General features: G+C 48.1%; 10 protein-coding genes across 10 annotated transcripts; 3 read left to right on the forward strand and 7 right to left on the reverse strand.

The window, feature by feature from the left end:
* Nucleotides 1-93: 93 nt before the first annotated feature.
* On the forward strand, nt 94-1,672 carry UA08_00519 (hypothetical protein; the record flags this gene model as incomplete). The annotated part of the gene is made up of 6 exons (XM_020260334.1): nt 94-214; nt 265-518; nt 587-780; nt 851-1,187; nt 1,270-1,390; nt 1,476-1,672. The coding sequence occupies 6 exons, from the start codon at nt 94-96 to the stop codon at nt 1,670-1,672; spliced, it is 1,224 nt and encodes a 407-aa protein (XP_020124336.1).
* Nucleotides 1,673-1,931: 259 nt separating this feature from the next.
* Nucleotides 1,932-4,463, reverse strand: UA08_00520 (hypothetical protein; the record flags this gene model as incomplete). The annotated part of the gene is made up of 2 exons (XM_020260336.1): nt 1,932-2,693; nt 2,787-4,463. The coding sequence occupies 2 exons, from the start codon at nt 4,461-4,463 to the stop codon at nt 1,932-1,934; spliced, it is 2,439 nt and encodes an 812-aa protein (XP_020124836.1).
* A 745-nt stretch (nt 4,464-5,208) lies between these two features.
* UA08_00521 (hypothetical protein) lies at nt 5,209-6,251 on the reverse strand (the record flags this gene model as incomplete). Its single annotated transcript, XM_020260337.1, has 3 exons — nt 5,209-5,349; nt 5,414-5,744; nt 5,809-6,251. 3 exons carry the CDS (start codon nt 6,249-6,251, stop codon nt 5,209-5,211), a joined length of 915 nt encoding a protein of 304 aa, XP_020124837.1.
* Nucleotides 6,252-6,654: 403 nt separating this feature from the next.
* Nucleotides 6,655-6,972, reverse strand: UA08_00522 (hypothetical protein; the record flags this gene model as incomplete). Its single annotated transcript, XM_020260338.1, has 2 exons — nt 6,655-6,763; nt 6,872-6,972. The coding sequence occupies 2 exons, from the start codon at nt 6,970-6,972 to the stop codon at nt 6,655-6,657; spliced, it is 210 nt and encodes a 69-aa protein (XP_020124834.1).
* Nucleotides 6,973-7,823: 851 nt separating this feature from the next.
* Nucleotides 7,824-8,939, reverse strand: UA08_00523 (hypothetical protein; the record flags this gene model as incomplete). The annotated part of the gene is made up of 1 exon (XM_020260339.1): nt 7,824-8,939. The coding sequence occupies one exon, from the start codon at nt 8,937-8,939 to the stop codon at nt 7,824-7,826; it is 1,116 nt and encodes a 371-aa protein (XP_020124672.1).
* Nucleotides 8,940-9,176: 237 nt separating this feature from the next.
* On the reverse strand, nt 9,177-11,606 carry UA08_00524 (hypothetical protein; the record flags this gene model as incomplete). The annotated part of the gene is made up of 3 exons (XM_020260340.1): nt 9,177-10,221; nt 10,302-10,927; nt 10,983-11,606. 3 exons carry the CDS (start codon nt 11,604-11,606, stop codon nt 9,177-9,179), a joined length of 2,295 nt encoding a protein of 764 aa, XP_020124832.1.
* Nucleotides 11,607-12,080: 474 nt separating this feature from the next.
* UA08_00525 (hypothetical protein) lies at nt 12,081-13,206 on the reverse strand (the record flags this gene model as incomplete). Its single annotated transcript, XM_020260341.1, has 3 exons — nt 12,081-12,214; nt 12,292-13,063; nt 13,120-13,206. The coding sequence occupies 3 exons, from the start codon at nt 13,204-13,206 to the stop codon at nt 12,081-12,083; spliced, it is 993 nt and encodes a 330-aa protein (XP_020124833.1).
* Nucleotides 13,207-14,330: 1,124 nt separating this feature from the next.
* Nucleotides 14,331-15,503, forward strand: UA08_00526 (hypothetical protein; the record flags this gene model as incomplete). Its single annotated transcript, XM_020260342.1, has 1 exon — nt 14,331-15,503. The coding sequence occupies one exon, from the start codon at nt 14,331-14,333 to the stop codon at nt 15,501-15,503; it is 1,173 nt and encodes a 390-aa protein (XP_020124830.1).
* A 1,903-nt stretch (nt 15,504-17,406) lies between these two features.
* On the forward strand, nt 17,407-19,328 carry UA08_00527 (putative alpha-galactosidase B; the record flags this gene model as incomplete). Its single annotated transcript, XM_020260343.1, has 7 exons — nt 17,407-17,478; nt 17,557-17,689; nt 17,760-17,900; nt 17,965-18,054; nt 18,157-18,435; nt 18,701-18,885; nt 18,951-19,328. The coding sequence occupies 7 exons, from the start codon at nt 17,407-17,409 to the stop codon at nt 19,326-19,328; spliced, it is 1,278 nt and encodes a 425-aa protein (XP_020124831.1).
* Nucleotides 19,329-19,913: 585 nt separating this feature from the next.
* On the reverse strand, nt 19,914-21,284 carry UA08_00528 (ATP-dependent RNA helicase fal1; the record flags this gene model as incomplete). Its single annotated transcript, XM_020260344.1, has 4 exons — nt 19,914-19,933; nt 19,993-20,886; nt 20,946-21,200; nt 21,254-21,284. 4 exons carry the CDS (start codon nt 21,282-21,284, stop codon nt 19,914-19,916), a joined length of 1,200 nt encoding a protein of 399 aa, XP_020124828.1.
* Nucleotides 21,285-21,351: the final 67 nt, after the last annotated feature.

Here is a 21,351-nt window from a genome sequence, read left to right on the forward strand (position 1 = left end):
CCCCCTTCCCCTGGGGTTTTGCGTGTCTTGATGCCCGATGCCTTTTTGCTTATATAATTGAGACGAGAAATGGAATATCAATATATAAAGAAAATGCACGTGTTTGCTTTATGCCTGCTGGGCCTAGCGTCAGCTGCAGTTATCCAGAAACGCGATGATTTCGGTGACGGTGAACCCATCGATGAGGCTACTGGCAAGGGCGCCTCTATTCTCGGTATGAATGGATCTTGTCTTGTGTGAAACGCTGATAAGACCACTACCTAGGTACTAACCAGGATTTAGGAGGGACAAATCATCAATTGGATCTCCAGAATCCGGCCAACCTGGGCCAGCAGAGTACCGATGCTGGCTACGTGCCCAACTTGAAATGGAGTTTCTCAGACTCCAAAACAGACATCTACCCGGGGGGCTGGATGCGTGAGCAGGTTGTCTCTGATATGCCGCAGAGTACTGACATTGCCGGCGCACAGCAACATCTACAGAAGGGCGCTATTCGTGAGCTGCACTGGCACCGCACTGTATGTCTTTTTTTGATATCTACCTACCAACCTTGACCAGTCTAGCTGCAGGAGTACTAAGAGCCCAGGCCGAATGGGGTTACCTGTACAACGGATCTATTCTTTTGTCTGCAGTCGACGAACAGGGTCGATATCAGATTGATACGCTTGTGGCCGGTGATGCTTGGTACTTCCCAGCCGGTATTGCGCACACCATTCAGGGACTGGATGATGAGAACGAGTATCTGCTTGCTTTTGACGATGCCGATTTCGAAGCTCAGGGGTATGAAGAACCGCCTTGCATGCTTTTATTTGATTATATATATAATGTATACTTGTTCTAACGGCACAAGAACAACTTTCATGGTCGACGACTGGGTTGTGCATACACCCCGGGACATCCTAGCCCAGAATCTCGGGGTCCATGCCTCAGTGTTTGACAGTGTCCCACCAGTTTATCCCTATATCCTGAATGGCACCGTCAGTGCAGACACGAATGACACTAGCACGCGTGTCGGCAATAGCTCCTTTGTGTATCATGCCCAGGACCATCCTTTGGAAAACATTGCTGGCAGTGGAGGCACATACCGGCGTATCGATTCGTCTACATTCCCCGTTGCGACGACTCTTGCAGCTGGCATTTTCTCACTGGAGCCAAAGACCTTACGGGAAATGCATTGGCATCCGAATGTAACGCTCTCTCTCTCTCTCTCTCTTTAATCCTTCCTTAACAGTTAACTCCATCACTGACTAATGCGAAATTGATACACAGGGTCAGGAATGGCTATACTTCCAAAAAGGAACCGCCCAAGCAACCGTGTTCATTGGAGGTCAGAAAGCGCGCACCTATGATTTCCAGGCTGGCGACGTTGGGGTTTTCCCAGTCAATAGCGGTATGGCCGTCTTTTCTATCATCTTTTTTTTTTTTTTTCTTTTTTTTTTTCAAGCAATGGCACAAGAAGCTAATAAAATATGCAGGGCATTATATCAAGAACACGTCCGAGGACGAAGAGTTAATCTGGGTCTCGATCTTCAAAAGCGACAAAGTCGAGGATATATCACTCACGCAGTGGCTGGCCCTCACGCCACATGACGTCGTTGCCACTGTTCTGAACATCCCTGTTTCGGTGGTCGACCAGTTGAAGACTCAGAAACAGGTTTTGATCAGTGGTTAGCAGTCTAACGACATGTTTAGAATAATGCAGCAGCATGGACAAGATGGTACCAGCGTCCCTACGTAAGTGTTGATCTCGTGGTAATATGATAGAGCATTTTATATGTTTTTTATCTTCGTACAATTATAGAGACGATGGATACAAATGGCAAGGGAGATAGAAATAGAGAAATGTTGTATCTAGCAATTAAACAGTCCACCATGTAAACGCCCGCCCGCTCTAAGGAAAGAGAGAGGGGAAAAAATAGAGAAAATAATAATCAAACAGCCTCCGACCGTCTAGATCGAGTCCTGCTACCCATCGATGCAGTTGTGTCCGCCCTATATATGCCAGATGCCCGCCCGGAAACACCTGGTGCATTGCTAATATTCGACTCTCGACGACGGAGACGTCGTTCCGCATCTATCCGTTCTTTCTCATGCAGAGATTCAGACGGAAGAAGAATTGCTCGATCAAGCGCGTATGGTAAGCCACGGTGTCGACCACGGATTTGCATGGCGATAATAACGAGTTTGGAGATAACCCTGAACTGACTGGAGAAGGATGCATCTGTGGTGGGATAGCCCATGGACAACCCAACTGTTCCATAGGCCGAGACAATCTCAAACAGAACCGCGAACAGATTAAAGGAAGCAGCCTCAGAATTATTTTCCAATCGATCGCCTTCAACAATGGCAATGATAAACAGCCCCAAGAAAATGTACCATAAATCGAAACTCAATTGCCGACGCAAATGCGCTCCAATGTAGCTAGGCTCTTTGGTCGCGTCGCCGTCGTCATCCTCATCGCTTGGACTGTATATACCGAGACTTCTTTCCTCGTACACGTTGGTCCGTCGCATGGAGATGGCGATAGGGAAAACAGAGATGTACATCATGATCATATAGGAGACCTGAATAGCAGGGTGCAAAGCAGCGATGTCGACTACACCAAACCCAGCCGTCCTAGTCGAAAATGCTTGGAAGAGACCGTCTAGAATGCGATACCCCACTGGAATGCCGGTGATAATAGGGTCGTTTAACTAATAGATTGTGTTAGCAAGGAGAAAGAGAGAATGAGACACAGAGACCTTGAAGAGAACAGAAGGAATATCAAAAGATATGAGGATACTCACATCAAGTATAATAAAGAAGATCAAGTCCACAGCATTCAATACGACCAGAATAGCAAAAAGCCACCATGTAGCATTGCGAGGAAACAACAAGGTGAAACATCGGCGAGGATGGTCTAGTAGAAAACGAAGTTCCTCCCACAGAGCGCTGCCAGACGTTGTAAACTTTGAAAGAATCCAGATCACGAGGCGGAGCATGCAAGGGAAACCCGTGTTACCAATGACAATAAGAAAACTCATGACGAGAAGGGGCCAAATGGCTTCGTAGAAAGAATTCATGGAGTCAGGGGTCAAGGTGAAGCCCACATCGTTGAAGGCCGACTGTGGTGTGAAGATACCCCACCATGGACGTCCTTGTCCATCAGAAGTTACCACAGACCCGTATTTTTCACTGGTCATAATCCAGGGCAGGAGACACACAATGCCGAACAGGTGGAAGCCGACAAAATAGCCGACCAACACAAGTGCCAGTGTTTTGAGGGCTCGGTACTCGATGCCACCGAGTTCTTCGCGTTGCTCCTCGGTCAGAGCAACGAAGGCGGAATTTCTACCGACTGTAGCATTCCAGCTCAAGTACGGCAAGGTATCCTTGTCTTGCTCCTGAGTTATCGACCTGAAAATACCATTGATGGTGCCCCTTCGAGTTCGGGTTCTTAATTGGTCATTGTCACCATCATCGCGGCCCGTGGTACGTCGTGATTCAACACGAGGAAAATGAGTAGTTGCCGTTCTGAAACGGATGATGTCCGGCTCGTTGATGGTGATATGGTTAGAAAATTCGTTCGTCCCGCCTTGTTGCTGTTCATCGTCGGCTGGTCGAGCCTTGGGACTGGTGGGCTGGTTCTCAACAGCTTCGTTCAGGGCCTGGGGCATACCGCCCCGATCATACTCTCGGGGGCTGGGAATTCGCAGCGTATCTTTGTCTGTTCGCTGGTGCTCCAGAAAAGCAATATGATGCTCGGGACTCCGTTGGGATGGAAGACGCATGCCCTCAACCTCGGATAATGGAGATGGCGTAGGCAGCTTTGGAAGGCCATCGCTCTCGCCAAGGCCATTGCGGGTTTTACTTGATGAACCCGTTTCGGAATTTGCATCTGCATCCGGTTTGGGGGCATGCACCGTATCGCGCGCTTCCCCGTCCTCGTTGCGCAGGACAACAATGGACTGGCCACGCACGCCCTGTCCTTCGAGCGCATTGCTCTGCTGGTCTCTTCCAGTCGTAAATGTCCTTGTCTTTGTGCGGCGCAAAGCACGCGCATCTCTCACGACGTGTTGAAAACGCTTTTCGAACCAATAAAGCCGCACAAAAACAACGAACGTATGGATGACGATAGGGTTGGTCCACATGGCTATAATATACAGAAAAATCTGCGCATAGGTCGGAACCTGGTTGAAGTTGACGGTGTTGAGTCCACTCTGCGTAGCAGCACCGCTAGCAAAAAATAGAGCATCGATGTATGCCATGTTGCTCCCAGGATACACTACCACAGATCCAACGATGGCCCATAGTATAAGATAGCAGTAATGCAGCGTAATGAAATTGTATTTGACGTCACGAAGATAAGGAATCCTATCGTGCAAAAAGGTCAGGGCTCTGACGACTGGGCTGGCTATCGATTGGACGTTTCGAAGTATCGAGGTTCCCCTGCTAACAGTGCGATCGTTGCCGGGGCTCTCCATCGTGCCGGCGAAGCTAGTAGTAGTTGGAGATAGGGTGAAATCTTAGAAGAGAAAGAAGCCAATGGCTCCTTCGCGATTCAGTAAGAGGGGATCCGGCACTCCAACAGATGCGTGCACTCGAACAAATCGTTTGCCCAAGCTAGTTGGTCGAGTGGCGAGCCGAACGACTGGTTTCAACCGAATGGTTGCTAATCCTCAGGAGCAGCCAGCCCGCGCTTCAAAGTGATGAATCGGAGCAGAGTCAATATCATGTTGTCTGTTAAAGGAGCCAAGAGACGAAAGATGTCAATGCAAACGGCGACATGGGAGAGGTCTGAGAGTCGCGCGGTCGAGTACGAGTGGTGTGCCACTTGAGACAAGACAACCTCGAGGGAGACGGTGGCGTGAGGCGGTCAGGAGCTATAGATAGATGGGATATATAAAAAGAGAAGAAGGAATAAAGGAGGCTACGCGGTCAATGCTGGGGACGGCACGAGTGGTCGACTGGAGAGAGGAAAGGGGAAAAAAAAAAAAGGATGCATGCATTAAAATTATTCTGCTGCGACTTCAAAGAGAGACGCGGCCTGGCTGGCACGTGCACGCCGCTAAATGCGCCTTCGGGGCGGATCAGCAACGTTTCCTTTTATGTTTCTTCCCGCACAAATTTATATCCGGCTTCCCTTTCGTTACGCCAAAGAAAGTCAAGTCAAGATAGATCCTATTTACTCGTCTGTTTATTCGCCCATCCTCTCACAGCAACTAACTACTAACTCTCATTCACAGCGTTCGCCAGCAGCGCTTGCTGGGAGCAAAGACTGGCTTGCACGGAGGGCGGGTTGCTACTGGCGTCGCCCCAGTTGGCCGATCCCAAAGCTTGACCGGCGGAGGTGGAGTTGTCCGAGAGAATCTAGCAAGAGGCCGTCAGTAACGGGGTGCTGCTAGGATGGGCAGGGGGTTGTTTCTCGTCATACATAGTAGCCTGGGTCGACAAAATGCCACCAGTCATCGCTACGGAAAGCATTATCATCGGACTGGCTGAGAGGGTCATTCCAACCCGTGTTCCGGGTGTCAAAATGGGCGTGCTTTGACCATGATACATACACTTTCGGATGGTCGTTGTTTCGGACACCGCTGGGGTTAATCGCTTCGCCGGCATTGACTTGCTCCGTCGTAAGGGTGTTCTGAATATCTCCCCAGGCGAGATCGTGGTATCCGCTGTGAGCCGAAAGCAATGCCCGACTGGGAGCCCAGGAGTTCTGGGCCACGTCCTTGGTATGAATGATAATAACACGCTCCCAGTCGCTGTTCAAGCATTGTTAGTTTGCCTATGGAATCAGCGAAGGGACAAGGGAACAGGCGCGCTCACTAGTCATGTCCTGTATCGATGACATCTGCCACCTCAGCTCCATCTTTCTGATAGAACAGGTTATATACGACTCGGACTTCGGTATCATTGCATTGTCTGAAAGTGTAGTAGATCGGGAAAGCCGGACCGGGGTTTCCAACTGCCACATCAGGCTGGCGGCAGGCACAGCCCACGTCTGGATACTCACACTGGGGTGCTGGAGGAGTTTTGTGAGCCGCATCGTAGATGTCAGGTGTCGAGACATTGCCGCTGAAAGCCCAAACGGGATAGCAGGGGGGTTGGTTCATTGCCTGGCCGAAAAACCACATTGGCGCATACATGACGGCGAGGTCGACCGCGTTGCTGGTGAGAAATCCGTTCATCTCATCGTTGCTGATGGAGGTGGCCGCCAGGGCATTCGAGGCCAAGGCGGCGACAGCAGCGGCCGTAATCACAGCGTCCATCTTGAACTAGTTATGTCTGGAGGTAAGAAGGCACGACTACTGCTTGAGAACAGATCAACATTTATATAGAGCGCTAGAGGGACAGTCTTTGCTGGGCAACTACTAGATATCAGGCGAGCCGGCATGGTGCTACACAACATGGCCCTTCTGAACAGGTAAGCTATTAGTGTTTTGACTACGTTTTGGCTCTGATGTCTATTAAGCGTGAGGAGCGCATGTTCGCCAGAGAGCGAGTGATTGTATCTCGAGACTGTCTGTATGCTTGGAGCGTTATTAATCCCAAAATTATATTGTATGCCTGTAGAGCGGCTCGCTACAGTGTAGATGACTGCGGTGGTCAGATGACCTGCCCCAACAACTTCACGTGGTCCCGTCCATCGCTTCATGACTTCTGCCCTTCTTCTCAGCTGCTTGACTCGCCCAGCGTGTGGCCATCATCATCCAGCCTGTCGCTCTGCTCGTCGAGTTCCGACCACTTCGGCTTCCCGTCGTGAACCTCCACCAGACGTCTGCTGTAGAATATGTGGCAGCTTGGAACACAGCTCAGTTCACGGTTCAAAGGAGGTCAGAGAGAGAGAGAGAGAACAAAAAAAAAAGCAACTGAAAATGGAACAACTCACTTGATGTCAAAGACCTTCCGCCGCGTTGAATGCTCCTCTTCCGTGTGACCGAGATCTATCAGCTCCGGAAACACCAGGCACATGTTTCGCCCTTCATCCATGATTGGCGAGTTACAATTCGCACAGTACACCTTGGTCGGGAGTTGATATTCTTTGCTCTGTTCATGCGACGAGTAAAACATCAACGAATCTGTGCCTCGCTTAAAGCGAATGTCGTCTTTCTGGAAGATCGCACACCACTGGAAGGGCGCAGCTAATTCGGAGAAAAGACTTTCAGTTAGCTCGTCTCATCCAAGTAGTGTTGCATAATTTGGCAATGCTGTATCTAAGGGAACAGGTCAACTTGCCATGGAGAACTTGACAGGCTCGGCAATGGCAGTATTTGGCTGCCAGCGGTCGCTCCCTCTTGATCTGGTATTGCACACGCCCGCAGTGGCACATGGCCTGCCACTTGAATGGGCCAAATTGCTCGTCCTTCTGGAGATGATAAGGTGCGCGAAACTTCCACGACTCATCTTTGTGGCGGTACGATGGATCGGGCTCCTCGGACCTGTCTAGATGGGACCTTGAAGGAGAAATGGTGTCGTTTACCATGCTGGCAAGATGTCCAGTATATTCGTCTTTAACACTGCGGTCGTTGCGATGCAATTGAGTTAAACTGTGAAACTGGTGGTATTGTGCGGAGAAAATACTGGATAGTGGTGTTGTTGTTGTTGATCGTATACAAGCACGCCTATACCCGATCAAGGCTGGAGACTGCTGACAGATATAGAAAACTGGGCGGAGCATTGCCATACGTGCACATTGGATCTTAAAGTACGACTGGTTTTTATATTTCTTCAGAGCAAGAAATCACTCCAAGTCGAAGTTGGCTGTTGGAAGGCATATCGTGATGATGATGTCATGGCGATACTCCTGGCCAAAATATCGCCAAACGCAACTAACCCGAAAATTATGGCGATATAGATACAATTCTCCCAATTCCGGTAAATTCAGCTGCAGCATCAAAGGCTTGTTTCCAGTCACCCAGACCAAAAGACATGGTCTCAACAAAATCAGGGCTCCTAGGGAGAAGGCCCCTTTCCAGCATTTGCACAAAGAGGAGAATATCATTTCTCTCATACATCAATTTCCCCCTAAGCGAGAGATTTCTCGCCATGAACTGCCAATTCACAATGGGCTGTGCCACATAGCCCATCAGACTGCAGCGTCCTTCATACCTCAATGCACTGACAGCACTCTTCAGGTGGGTTGATTCTGCTGCAGCGGGCGGAGCAAGATCCAATACTGCGTCAATATTGCCAAAGGCCCGTAGTGCGGCCGTGTCTGCTATTTCATCGCCTGACATCTTCACTGTCTCGATAGTAGCCGATGGTAAACCCTTTCCCACATGCGCCTTGAGTCTTGCCAGCTCCTTGTCGTTTCTACCCATGGCAATCACCCTCGCGCCCATCGCGGCAGCAACGTGTACACCTGCACCCCCAAACCCGCCGGTAGCCGGACAAATAACCACCGTCTCGCCTGGCTGGAGCTTGATATCACGCAGCCCACCAAATGGCACGAGCAGGTGGCCCAGATAAACCAGGTCCCTGACCGAGTACCCAAGTTCCTGGCACAATCTAACCTCATCAAGCGCGATGCAGTTCTCTAACGGTGCCTTTACAAACTCTGAGAATGACCCGTTGCGCCACACATCACGCGACAGCTTCCGGCTGCCGTCAGTCATGCCATCGTGAATGCCGAAAAGGAACTGGTTGCTTGGGTCGTCGCGCCCGCGGATAACACAGTCGATCCAAACAAGTTGGCCAGGCGTTAGAGTAGTAGCGTCCTCGCCCACTGCGACAATGCGGCCAATAGAACTATATCCGCCAATGATTGGCGTTGGAAAGGGATAGGTGCGCTTTCCGTTATAGATCTCACGGTGGTAAGATAGTACTCCAGCCTCGAGAACTCGACAAACCGCAGTACCGAGAGTGGGCTGTGGCGTAGGAAGGGTTTCGAGTTGCAAGTCGGCCCCTCTTTCTCTCAAAAGAAGGGCTCGATGTTGCGGTGGAAGATGAGATTGCATGGTTGATGACTGATGATGGTGATGATAGTCAAGAAAGATGCGCCGGCAGTCAGAGATATATATGCATATATGCACACTAAAGAAAAGTTGAAGGACAGAAGTTTGTTCATGACGAACTTCATCTAATTTATACTTGAATTCTAACAAGTCAGAATATATATGCTAAATCCGTCTTCTATAAGAGCGGCTTTTGCATACTCGGCCCCGATATGCTTATACCCGCAGGGATCCAGTAACTTAAAACAATCGAAACAAATCTCCATCCGCGTTAAAATCCGACGTCTGCAAGATATCATCAAGATCTAAGAAGGGCGAAGTAAAGTCTAACTGGCCGTCTCCAGCTATACGAATCGCTTCATCATCTGCTAGGGAAGAAATCGATGATACGCTCAATTGGGCTTTAATAGTGTTACAAGCCATCTCCAGACTATCCTTTGCGCTCTGTATCATCTGTTCCTGGCGTGATTGGCCAGGTATCAAGTCCTCAGCCTGGCTTAGAACAATACTGAGCTTCATGTGTAGCCTAACGTTGGTTTCGCCAAACCGCATGCGCTGAGCAGACTGCCGTCGAGCTTCTTGTACAGCAGCCATAAGCATGCTCTTGTAATTCCAAGGCTGATTCAGAATCGACGTTGGTGATCCCTCCTCCTCTTCGATCTCAATAAGCAATTCCGACGCTAATGCGAGCGACACATGGATCATACGATTCTTGAAAATGCCACTACCACGCAGGACGAGATGAGTGAAATCTTCGCTTTGTGGCGGTAGAAGCAGAGCAGTTGCTGAGTCATAAACAACTTTTCTGGAAAAATAGAACAGAGGGCTTGTTCGGCCTCGATTGGCCAGTGGGCGATGCAAGCTGAGCAGAAAGCGGCGAAGCAGTAGGTCGGCTAGATTGTGACGAAAGACTTGTTCCTCGGCATCATATTCACTGACTTGGATATGAGTGCGGCATTCGCGGCATGCATTCTTGATGTCTGTAGTTAGAGTAATTACTTCTGCCTGCGTTAGTTCTGAGCTGATTCCGTTCATCAACCGGAGTATTTCAAGCCTTGAGCGTAGAGCGCTAAACAGAAACCGTTGGAGAGATGTATCTGTAGCTATTACAGAAGTCTCCAAAATTAGTTCGGTTCGATCATCTATATCTACATCGTTGATGTTGGATGGAGGCTCGGTGTCAAAGTCATGAAGTGAGATATTTGGTGGCATCCCTCCATCTAATGCCGCCTGGACGTTCATTTCCATCACCGTGGCCCAAAGTCTTCTTCGAATCTCTGCTTGTCTGTATTTGGAAACACAATAGAGTTAGTACTGTGCTCATACACGCCCCTTTTTCTTGAGGCGTATACATCGGAAACCCACAAGAGACTCATTTTTGTGAATTGCCTGGGATCACGATGTAAGCCAAGCTGCATGGCTGTTCGCACAAGCGTCCCCATTGCTATCCAGATCAAATCTCCACCTACTGATAGGCTTTGGCGGGCAAGTATCAACAGGCACTGTACCTGCAGCCCTCTTATGCACAGTCTATCTTTCTCCATCGGAGCAGACAACCAGGCCTGTGCAGCGTATACCCATTGGGACATCGCCGAGCATACTTGATCCGAGTCATAAGAATCTCGATAGAGACTGAATCCAATAGCAATCACGAGCTGGACCGTGTACTGTACATCATCGCCAGAATCGGCAGGATCTCTCCAATACTGTTCGTATTGAGACCAGAAAGACGGGATGTGAAGAATGCGGAACACTGATTCAAAACGCGAGATATACAGGCGGGCCATCGTATCTGCAAGACTCTTTTCTGGAAGTGCTGGTTCAGGAGACAACAGACACCTGGTTCTGGTTGGCCTGGATGCTTTAATGCCTTTGGCGAGGAACTTGCATTTCTGCAGTAGATCACGTATCTTCAATTTCAAATGCCTGATGCGTTCGCTGTCTTCGGGATCAATAGTTTCAACACGCATAAACTCAGATACTCTTTTAAACTTCAAATTGTCAGCTATACTTCGTAGCTATGTTGGACTTGCCGTAGGAACTTACTTCATCGAGATCATTCGTCCAGTGAGTGGGACCAAACAACCGCGATTTGTTCAGTGTCGCTTTTGACTTGTCGGATACTGAACTAGATTCAGATCTGGCTTCATGTGCGCCTGATGGACCCGAGGATGGCTGCTTCTCAACAGCGACAGATCCAGGAGCAGAAAGCGAGAGTGCACGCTCCAATGTCTGGACACGGCGGTCGAGTGCATTGATTTGACGCTCCTTGTTTTCAGCAGTGCTGGGAAACCGCCCTGTGACCTCATTGGGTTGACTTTCAGCAGTTGACAGTGGACTAATCAGAGTCGATGTACGATCTGCTTCTAGATGCCGGAAGTGGCTGGGATCAGGTCGCGTAGTTGTGACAGACTCCGACATTTGGCGCGGAGTGAAATGAGTGGACGGCAGCAGACGAGGTGCCGTGATAGATTCGGCTCTCTTCTCGCTTTGCGAAGCTTCATCACTGTAGATACATTGCTTGTTCAACACAAGACAATGCCTACAAGGCTCCTTTCGATCGCACTTCACCTTTCGTCGGCGGCATTCGACACAGGAACGAGGGGGCCTGCGACGCCTCCGCACAGCCCTGACCGTAGTGTCGGCAGTCGCAGAGGTTGTTTCGGCCATTGTCATACAAAATTCCGCGAACAAGCCCCGAATGACTTGGAATGGGGGTTTTCTGGTAGAAGCAGCAGAGTCCGCGATGATATGACGCGCTTGACCTTATCTCCGCTTCGACCTATAAGGAGGCTGGGGGGATTTCCCGCGTCGGGGCCGAGGAGAGTCTTTCTCTCTCTCTCTGGGTGTGCATCGAGATATTATTTTTTATTCTTTCAAGTACTTCTTGCCTATGTAGTCAAGAGTGTTAATAATCATGTTTTTGTCATGACGGTATTGTCGGCCAAAGAACTTTTCCGTTTTAGCAGAGTCCGACTGTGATGTGGAACGTGACTTGGGAAGCCCTAACTGTCTATGCTGAGCATATACATTTGACGATGTTACAGGAAAAAAATTTCACTCCAATAAGGACTGATAGGTAATACTACCAGATGTATTTACACATGAAATTACTCGCGAATCAGCCAACTTCTAGAAATTCTTCTAGACAAACTTCTTGACTTGCTCTTCGGACCAGTCCCAGAACTTCAAGCTTGTGCCAGCGCCACCCTCGTCCTCTGGTTTTGTCGCTTGGACCAGATCCTGGCTGATGGGATAGAACCGACCCCATGGAATCACTATGATTTGTTCAATGTTAGTGCTAGCGCAGCTTCCCTTTTAAATCAAGTTTAAACAGTCGATAGGCAATACGTACGCCAACTCCCCGATTTCTCAATCGTCACATCCTCACTCACTCCAGCGTACAATTCTGTATAGGCACCCAACTTGACCGGATGCGTAATCAACATGAGAAACATCCGAAACAACCAATTTGTCTGATCGCGATACAAATCCGAGGCCAAATTGCCCGGATTCAATGGCACACTCACAATACCATCCTTCCGGTGCCGTTTTGCGTACTCTACCCCGTACAGGTAGTCCCCGACTTTGCTGATTGCGTACTTATACATCCCATCCTTGGCGATGTGGTAGTCAAGGTTGTCCATGTGCAGCCCGACGGATTTTTCAGCGCCCATTTCGGTTCCTGCGGAGCAGACCCATACTACGCGGACACTGTTGCTGGCGTAGGATTGTTCCGCCTGTGCGGTCTGGATCAAGATGGGGGTCAAGAGCTTCGTGAGCAAGAACGTTCCCAAGCAATTAACTCCCAACTGAATCTCGTATCCCTGCTTGGTCGTGCCTGGATTTGGCGTCTGCAAGCCCGCATTGTTAAACAGAACATTCAGTTTATTTTCCTTCGCCAGGAACTCTTCAACTGTGCCCTTGATAGTACTTAAATCGGCGAGATCGAGACGCAGAAACTCCAACGACCCTTTCGAGTCTGGGTACAATTTCTCAATATCGGCGATTGCAGTAGCTGCCCTTTCAGCCGAGCGCGCGGCGACATATACTCTGGCGTGTTGGGAGTATAAGACGCTCGCGACCTCTTTGCCAATGCCAGTGTTCGAGCCTGTGACGACATATACCTATGCCCCGGTGAGATTGCTTCAAGAAAAAGTATACAGCTCGCAGAGGAGCATACCTTGCCTTCGAGATTCGGCACGTTCTTCTCAGTGAACATGGGTTTAGGAGGAAAGAAATTGGTCCAGATGCTCTTGAGTGACGCCATAGTGTCGTGATATAGAAAACAGCAATTGCTACAGTTTTGTCAAGAAGCTATAGAAAAAAATTTTTAGTCTTTTTTTTTGGCAAAACTACTACCTCAACTACATGCCAATTTATACCAGGTTTTGAGGCGATTGCGGTGGAAATAGTCGATGCACGTTAACTCCGCCGCAAACTCCGGCGACTATTAGAATGCGTGGATAGCAATGGTATAGAGCTTGAGACTATAATAATATGACCTTGAGCTATCACCACAAACCTGAATAGCCGTCAGTGGCTTACAAATTTTGCTGTTGTCATTGTCATTGTCATTGTCATTGTCATTGTCGTTGTCGTTGTGTACGCATGCCAGACCATCAAAGCTTTTGATGAGTCATTTCCTTTTCTTTTTGTTGTTGTTGTTGTCAGTGAGTGCATAAACAAAAGAAAAAAAAGGGTTTTGCATGCCGCCGCTGTTTGGCATCGAGCTGGGGTTCTTTCATGTGCTCCAATCAACAGCTGGCTTCACCTGATGTGAAACCAGCACCTCCGCAGATGGAAGACGAGCTGACTCTTCCTCATCTCACTCCAACAGCGCTGTCATGAACGGCTTAATTCTGTCCTAGAACAAACACTCACATAAGCTGCAAGTCCTCTATTCGTCCATCTGGGCATTGCAGTGGAATGCGTCTGTTCCACAAATATCGCTCTCCATCACGACGCAAAAATGCGGGGAAGAAGACGACGGCGAGCAACAACACTTTTCCTTCAAATCCCACCCAGCAAATAATATCTTCGCAGGTTCTCTCTGCAGTTCTGTCCTTTATCTGTCCTCATGCGCTCGATGAGTCATACAACTCATCAGAAGAGTCGATGACTGCAGATGGATGCATGCTGTGTGATATGCGTGATCTCGCCCACTGCGCTTTGGTGAGCAAGGCGTGGTGCATATCAGCACAGTCATTACTGTCTGTCTCTCTCTATTCCCCGCACTGGCTGGGTTCTGTCTGATCTTTGCCTTGTCCTAGATACCGACATGTCCGCATTGACGCTGTCCATTACTGCGAGCTTGAGATTGAGCTCTTGTCAAAACGAAAACGACACCGCTCCTTCGTTCATCGAGATGCGAAAAAGTTGGATGTTCCACAGATGCGCTTGCAGCTGTTTATGAGGACAGTCAGGGAGTCCCAGAAGCTTGCAGATCTTGTTCTGTCCTTACGACTGCCTTACATGACGCGAGAAGCTAGCAAATCCGATCTTGCGCGAACAGTCTCCGTCCTTCGACATGTGCGGTACGTCGATTTACCAGTCGGGTTTTTCAGCGACGAACCTGCGTCATACACCCTGAAGCAGGAGTTGATGGCTAAGTGTCCAGATATCCGACGAATGACTTACACACATGGCTCAGAAATGAGCATCTCGCGAATCGTCGGTGCAAAGCTGTGGACGAACTTGGAAAGTCTAGAGCTATCGGGACTTCACGTTGACGAAGGCACTCTGCTCCAGGTTCTCGGCTCATTTCCTGCACTGCGAAGTCTGAAACTGGAGAATCTCGCATCCATAGGAGACTCTGTTTTTACACCTTTTCGGGCCATGCCGAATTTTCCACCAATTGAAAGACTGATTATTCGGAATATGACGTCTATCACAGCTGACGGGTTAGCTACGAATCTATCCGTTTCCCAGAATCAGCACGCATTAGAAACATTGGGCTTGACGCAAACTGGCGTTCGACCTGAATCGCTACATATGATTCTTTCCAGGGCCCCGCGTCTCAAGAGCCTCACGCTTGAACTAGATGTGGAAACGTCCTTTCCCGCTCAAGAAATCCCGCTTTTGACTTCGAGTAGTGTTGAAATAATGCATTATGAGATCACCTCCACAGGCAGTCCGTCCGGAATGCAGACGGTGGCCAGTTCGTATTATAATTATCTGATTTCTTCACTGAAGTCAAATTCCTTGCCCGCTTTACGACACCTTTATGCTCTCGATCCTCGGTTTATTGACATGCTGCCTCTCGCTTCTCCAAAGCCTGACCTGCAACAACCGCTGGCCCTGTACACAAAGGGGCCGGACGACTTCGAATGGAATATAACTCAATACGAACCTACGGCGACTGGAAAGCGAACCTCCGTGACAAGACCGGTCAGCTTTCACTTGGCCCAACTCAGTCCGCGGTGGGGAGTTGAGTCTCGACAGAGTGTTCTTGTCGGAAATGGATTCGGAGGATATCTGGCAGTTCCTGTGGATGAAGAGGGACCAGCAAGTAGTGGTGAGAAATCTACAAATAGGAGAGATAGCAAATACGACCTCTGGAGGTGACATTTGTCTTTTCCCTCATCATTTTTGCTCTTAGAGCTTTCACCCTATGCCACGACACCAAAACATACAATAGAATGGGTATCTGCATTCATGACTCTCATTTTGGAGTCAACATCACAACAATTCCTTCCGGATCCTCCGCAATCGGATCTATAGCTTATTATGGGTAGACATGCAATACAAGGGGTCGTCAAGGCAAGCCCCAACATATTCCGGTTATTTGAGGCAGAAGAACTCCCAGCCTTTTTTTGTTCTTTTTTTTCCCCCGATTTTCCTTTTACCCGGACAGGTCAACTAGTTAATAGTGCTGCCGCAAATTTCACACGAGATACCAATTTATATGTGGTTAGAGGCACGTAACATGCAATTTATGTACATATACTTACAAAGCGTTATTACGGGCTTACCTAGTCCTATGTATCAAGGAAATAGTAAAGTAATTAAACTACCGTCTTCAAGGGTGGATGGGCTCTTGCAATTACCTAGGTAGCAGTCATGGCTGCCATCAACCCTAGAAGAACCTCGTTTCACGGTATGTTCAGTCTTTCTAACCAGTCGGCACGCAAAGTAGGAGTCAACTGGTTTAGGAGATCAATGATGGTGAGGGCAGCATCTCCTTCTTTGTTGTCACCAATTGGAATTCTCTTATTGAGAATTTGTGGCGGCAAAGAGGGTGAGTTGTGTGTAATTAGGCAACAACTGCATGGTCAAGGGCCTTTGACGTATCTGAGATCTCTCTGTGTTTGAATGAGTTTTATCTGAAAATTTATGTATTGCCTGGCAGCTTTTGTTACTTATAGTAGTTCCTTGGAATTAAGAGGCAATTGTACTTCCTTGACTTATAATTTAAGCATTATTAGGTAACTTGATGGATATGTAATTATCACACTCATTAAAAATCTTTGAATAGTGTAGATATTTAGACTTGATAATCCACATGACTTTTGTTATTGTTAGAAGTAGAAAATATCTTTAAATAATCTCAGTATGTTTGAAATGAATGACTATATAATATGGTTACTGCATTGGCTACATCATACTAAATGTTGTGGAGGAGAGTTCTAGAGGATAATATGTGATAAATTGATTCAATTGTGTTATAAAACAATCTGTCTTCACCTTTAGTATACTGATATTTATCAACGATTAAAATTTAATTGTTTGATTGGAAGATTGATGATCTTTTAATACTCGTCTAATAGATTAAGTACTGGTTGAGTGGGTGGTTCTTGGATCTTTTCTTGATGATAGTTATGTATTACATGTACGTGTCTACCTCACTATGTAGGCCCTATTAGGCTAATTGAGTGAATATACCAAGCTTGGCTGAAATGCCTTCCCCCGCCTCTTCTGCTGTTAACACATGCTTGTCTCCCTAGTTATGCAAGCACAACGTGGTACTATGTCATGATCTCACAGGCCACACACCGAATTTGTTGAGAGCAGACCTGCGGACTGCATCTGTGATGAAAAGTGGCGGTTTGAGTCACCGTCACATAGTTACATTGCCTCCTTGCATGCGCTGCAATAAGTCGGAGAGACACCAAGGCGGCCAACAAGATATAGAGGAATTAGCCCTAATGCGCCAATAGCTACAGGGGATCTGCATCAACCCCGCGTGCAGAGAGCAAGACTAGGTCCATACGGGGTAAACCAACCAACACAGCAGTGGACTGTGCATGAGAGCTCCGACTCAAATTCCAGACCGATTGTCGAACCGGAGAGTTGTGCGGCGTTGCTCTTTTCCTTTTTGGCCACGGAATGTGTCCGGTGAAGACGCGGTCTGTAAAATCCTTATAACTTGAGGCCATGTCCGGGTCTATTTCCCATAGGTTCGTTCCCCCGCCATTGCAGTCCCTAGCTGTTCCTTTCGCAGAAATTAAGGATAGATTCAATCGAGAGAATGTTGAGTTGTACAGCTACAGTGGCGTTGTTGCTGACAAGCGCAAATGCCTTGGTTCGTCCGGATGAAGTGGTATGTGCTTTATCCATTCTTACAGCCAGACTAACGGACAACGCGAGCAATGCTAATTTGCACGCCTTGAAATAAAAGGGGAGGCTGCCAGCTCTCGGATGGAACTCGTGGAATGCATACGGCTGCGATGTGGACGAGACAAAGATTGTGGAAGCTGCTAGTAACATCAACTCGACCGGCCTGCAGGCATTGGGTTACGAATATGTCAATAGTGAGTAGCTAGCCTGTCGATCTAGCGTTAAGCACGAACGCTACTAAGCTGAATCGCTACAAATGTGCAGTTGACGATTGCTGGTCGGTTCAATCTGGCCGCGACAATGTCACTCATCGCATTATCCCGGACCCCGAGAAGTTCCCGAGTGGAATTAATGGCACTGCCAAACAGATCCATGACTTTGGTCTGAAGCTCGGTATCTACAGCAGTAAGCATAGACTGTACTCGACTTGATGGTGGTGGAATTGAAGCTCACCTAAGCCGTACCTCAGGTGCTGGAACGGAGACATGTGCCGGGTACCCGGCGAGTATCGGATACGAGGACATAGATGCCCAGGCATTCGCTGAATGGGGCGTTGACTGTAAGTCACGTCTAACCACAACTCTCTCAAGCATTGAGCTGTCTCTAACTTCCCTGGCGGGGGGGGAAATAGACCTTAAATACGACAACTGCTACATTCCAGCCATCTGGGACGATGAGTACAATGCCTGCGTGCCTGACAGCGACTTCCCCGGCGTGAATCCAGATGGCACATGTCCAGACCTAGAAGATCCTGCTCCTCCTGGCTACGACTGGGCCACATCAAACACCACAAAGCGATATAACCGCATGAGAGATGCTCTAGTCGCAGTTCAGGACACCAGGGTCATCCTGTTCTCGCTCTGCGAATGGGGCAATGCAGATGTCGTCTCTTGGGGAAATGGAACTGGTAACTCATGGCGTGTATCTGGAGATATCAACGGTATGTTTCCCCGGCTTTTCTTAGAATTCTTATAGGCGAAAAGCGTTTCCCTTTCAACTCTGTTTTTTTCCTTTTTTTTTTAGATTGACCATCCCAGTGCTATTTCTTTTCAATTGTTCTTTGAACACAAAAGAGGAAACATTCAGCAAGAAATGGGTCGGTCCATCGCCTCACTGCCTGCTGAAACAATTTGCGAAGAAATAGCGTTGTGGTCCATTGGAACGCTGCCCAACGTTCTATATAGCTAATGCTTCAATTCCAATAGCAACATGGGACCGAATCACAGCAATAGCCAATCTCAATGCTCATGAGCTCGACAGTGTCGATTTCTTTGGCTTTAACGATCCAGACATGCTCGAGGTTGGCAACGGAAATCTGACAATCGAAGAAAACCGGTCTCATTACGCTCTATGGGCAATTATGAAGTCGCCACTGATCATTGGAACGGACGTATGACTTTCACGCCCTTCATTTGTCTCACTTTTTCAGTCCGCTGACATCCGAGGAACATATAGTTATCCACCTTGCCAGACTCTCACCTCTCCATTCTGAAGAATGCCGACCTTATCGCTTTCAACCAAGACCCTGTCATTGGCAAGCCCGCATTTCCTTATAAAGACGGTTATGCTAATGGCACCTGGAACCCCCAACATCCACCAGAATACTGGTCCGGATCGACCTCATACGGCTGGGACTTGGTCTTGCTTCTAAACTCTCAAAATGTGTCTGCCACCAGAACCGCGGTCTGGTCTGAGATCCCACAACTTCATGGGAAGGCACACAAGGTCGAGGATGTCTGGACTGGGAAAGACCTAGGTTGTATCAAGGACGAGTACAGCGTTGAGTTGCAAGCGCATGACGTTGCAGTGTTTAAAATCACGGGCACTTGCTGAGAGAATTTTGATGCCCAATCTTCAAAAAAAAACGTTCTAGTTTCATGTAAGGAAACGCTAGATGGCAACTAGATGGAACGCACACTTCTCTGAACATACTTTTGTTGCTGAATTTCCAAAATCGAAATCGAATGTTACGTGACTAGTCATATTCTTGTCTCTTGAAGTCCTTTTGTTCATATATAGTAATATCACCAGATACATAATGACACATAAGATCCAAAGACAGAGACGATAGGGGTATAATCTGGTGTTACTTTGGCTATTTCTTTGTAATATTTTCTTTTCCTCTTCCCCAGCTTCTAGCAGTCTGATGTTACACTGCTCTCACAGAACAAGATAAGATTCGTTAGTTTTCTTTCCCTGAAAGAGATAAAATGCAGATTTTTGGGCACTCACTATTAGGAATTTTCCCGTATCCTCCACGCAGTTTCCAAAATTGGCACCCCACATCTCAATGGCCAGGCATGTAAACCAAGCTGGCTATATAGCGTTCCTTGTCCATGATAGCGGCTGTTATTGAGACTCGACATGAGGCGAGGACATCTCGCTTGTCCATCAAAGATAGACCTTGGATGATTCTCATTACGACAACAAGTCGGCGACTATATGGGAAATGTTAGATAAAGCAAACCACTATATATATATATATGAAAGAACGCACCGTTCATAGGCATCTCATCAATCTGAGTAGAGTAGTAAAGTTCGATATCGCGCAGAATACGCACGTCGTCACTGGTGACGAAGTTGATGGCAACACCCTTCCTACCAAACCGACCGCTTCGACCGATTCTGTGAATATAGTTCTCACGGTTGCTTGGGAGGTCATAGTTGATAACCAGCGACACTTGCTGAACGTCGATACCACGAGCCCAAACGTCAGTTGAAATGAGGACACGGGAGTTGCCCTGTCTGAAATCTTGCATAATGCTGTCACGTTCCTTTTGTGGCATTTCTCCATGCATGCTCGACACGGTAAAGTTGGCCTCGCGCATCTTGTCGGTAAGCCAGTCCACCTTACGGCGAGTATTGCAGAAAATGACGGCTTGAGTGATGGTCAAAGTATCATAAAGATCGCAAAGGGTATCGAACTTCCACTCTTCTTTTTCAACGGCAATGAAATATTGCTTCAGACCTTCAAGGGTCAATTCGTCACGCTTCACCAGAATGCGCACTGGGTCAGTCATGAATTTCGTGGTCATGTCTAGCACATCGTAAGGAAGAGTGGCCGAAACGACGACAACCTGAGTGGCAGGGGGTAGGTAACGGTAAACGTCGTATATCTGCTCTCGGAAACCCCGGTTTAATAGCTCATCTGCCTCGTCGAGGACCAACATCTTGATATTCCGAGTTCGAAGGTGGCGTCGTCGGATCATATCTGCCACACGGCCGGGAGTTCCAGAAACAACATGCTGACCGTACTCGAGTTTTCTGATGTCTTCTCCAACATTTGTACCGCCAATGCATGCGTGGCATTGAACATTCATATAATCGCCAAGCGCCATGACAACGGATTGGATTTGAGTTGCAAGTTCGCGAGTAGGTGATAGCACCAGTGCTGACATTCAGTTAGAAAGAGAACAATGACACTATCCTAGGGAAGCTTTGAGCGCCTACCCTGAGTCTCCCGCACCACTGTGTCGATGACCTGAAGAATACTGATAGAAAAGGTCGCAGTTTTACCCGTACCAGATTGCGCCTGGGCAATGGTATCACGACCCTTGCAAATCTGAACGATAGCGCGCGACTGAACTGCCGAGGGAGATTCGTATCCGTATGCGTAAATACCCCGTAGAAGATTCTCCTTCAGGTGCATGTCTTCGAAAGTAGGGGCCACTGTAACCTCCTTGGAGGTCGAGAACTCCATTCGCTCTAAATCGCGTCAGTCTGGAAACCCCAAAAAGGTATGTCTCGAGTATCCTCACCATCTGCACGACGATCAATTCCCTCCGCCATGATGAATAACCTTACTTCTAATAGCGCTGCAAGTAGGGTAGAATAACGTTGGAAATTTGTCTGATCT

The sequence above is a fragment of the Talaromyces atroroseus genome, assembly GCF_001907595.1.
Source record: "Talaromyces atroroseus strain IBT 11181 chromosome Unknown scaffold_0, whole genome shotgun sequence".
Lineage (NCBI taxonomy): Eukaryota > Fungi > Ascomycota > Eurotiomycetes > Eurotiales > Trichocomaceae > Talaromyces > Talaromyces atroroseus.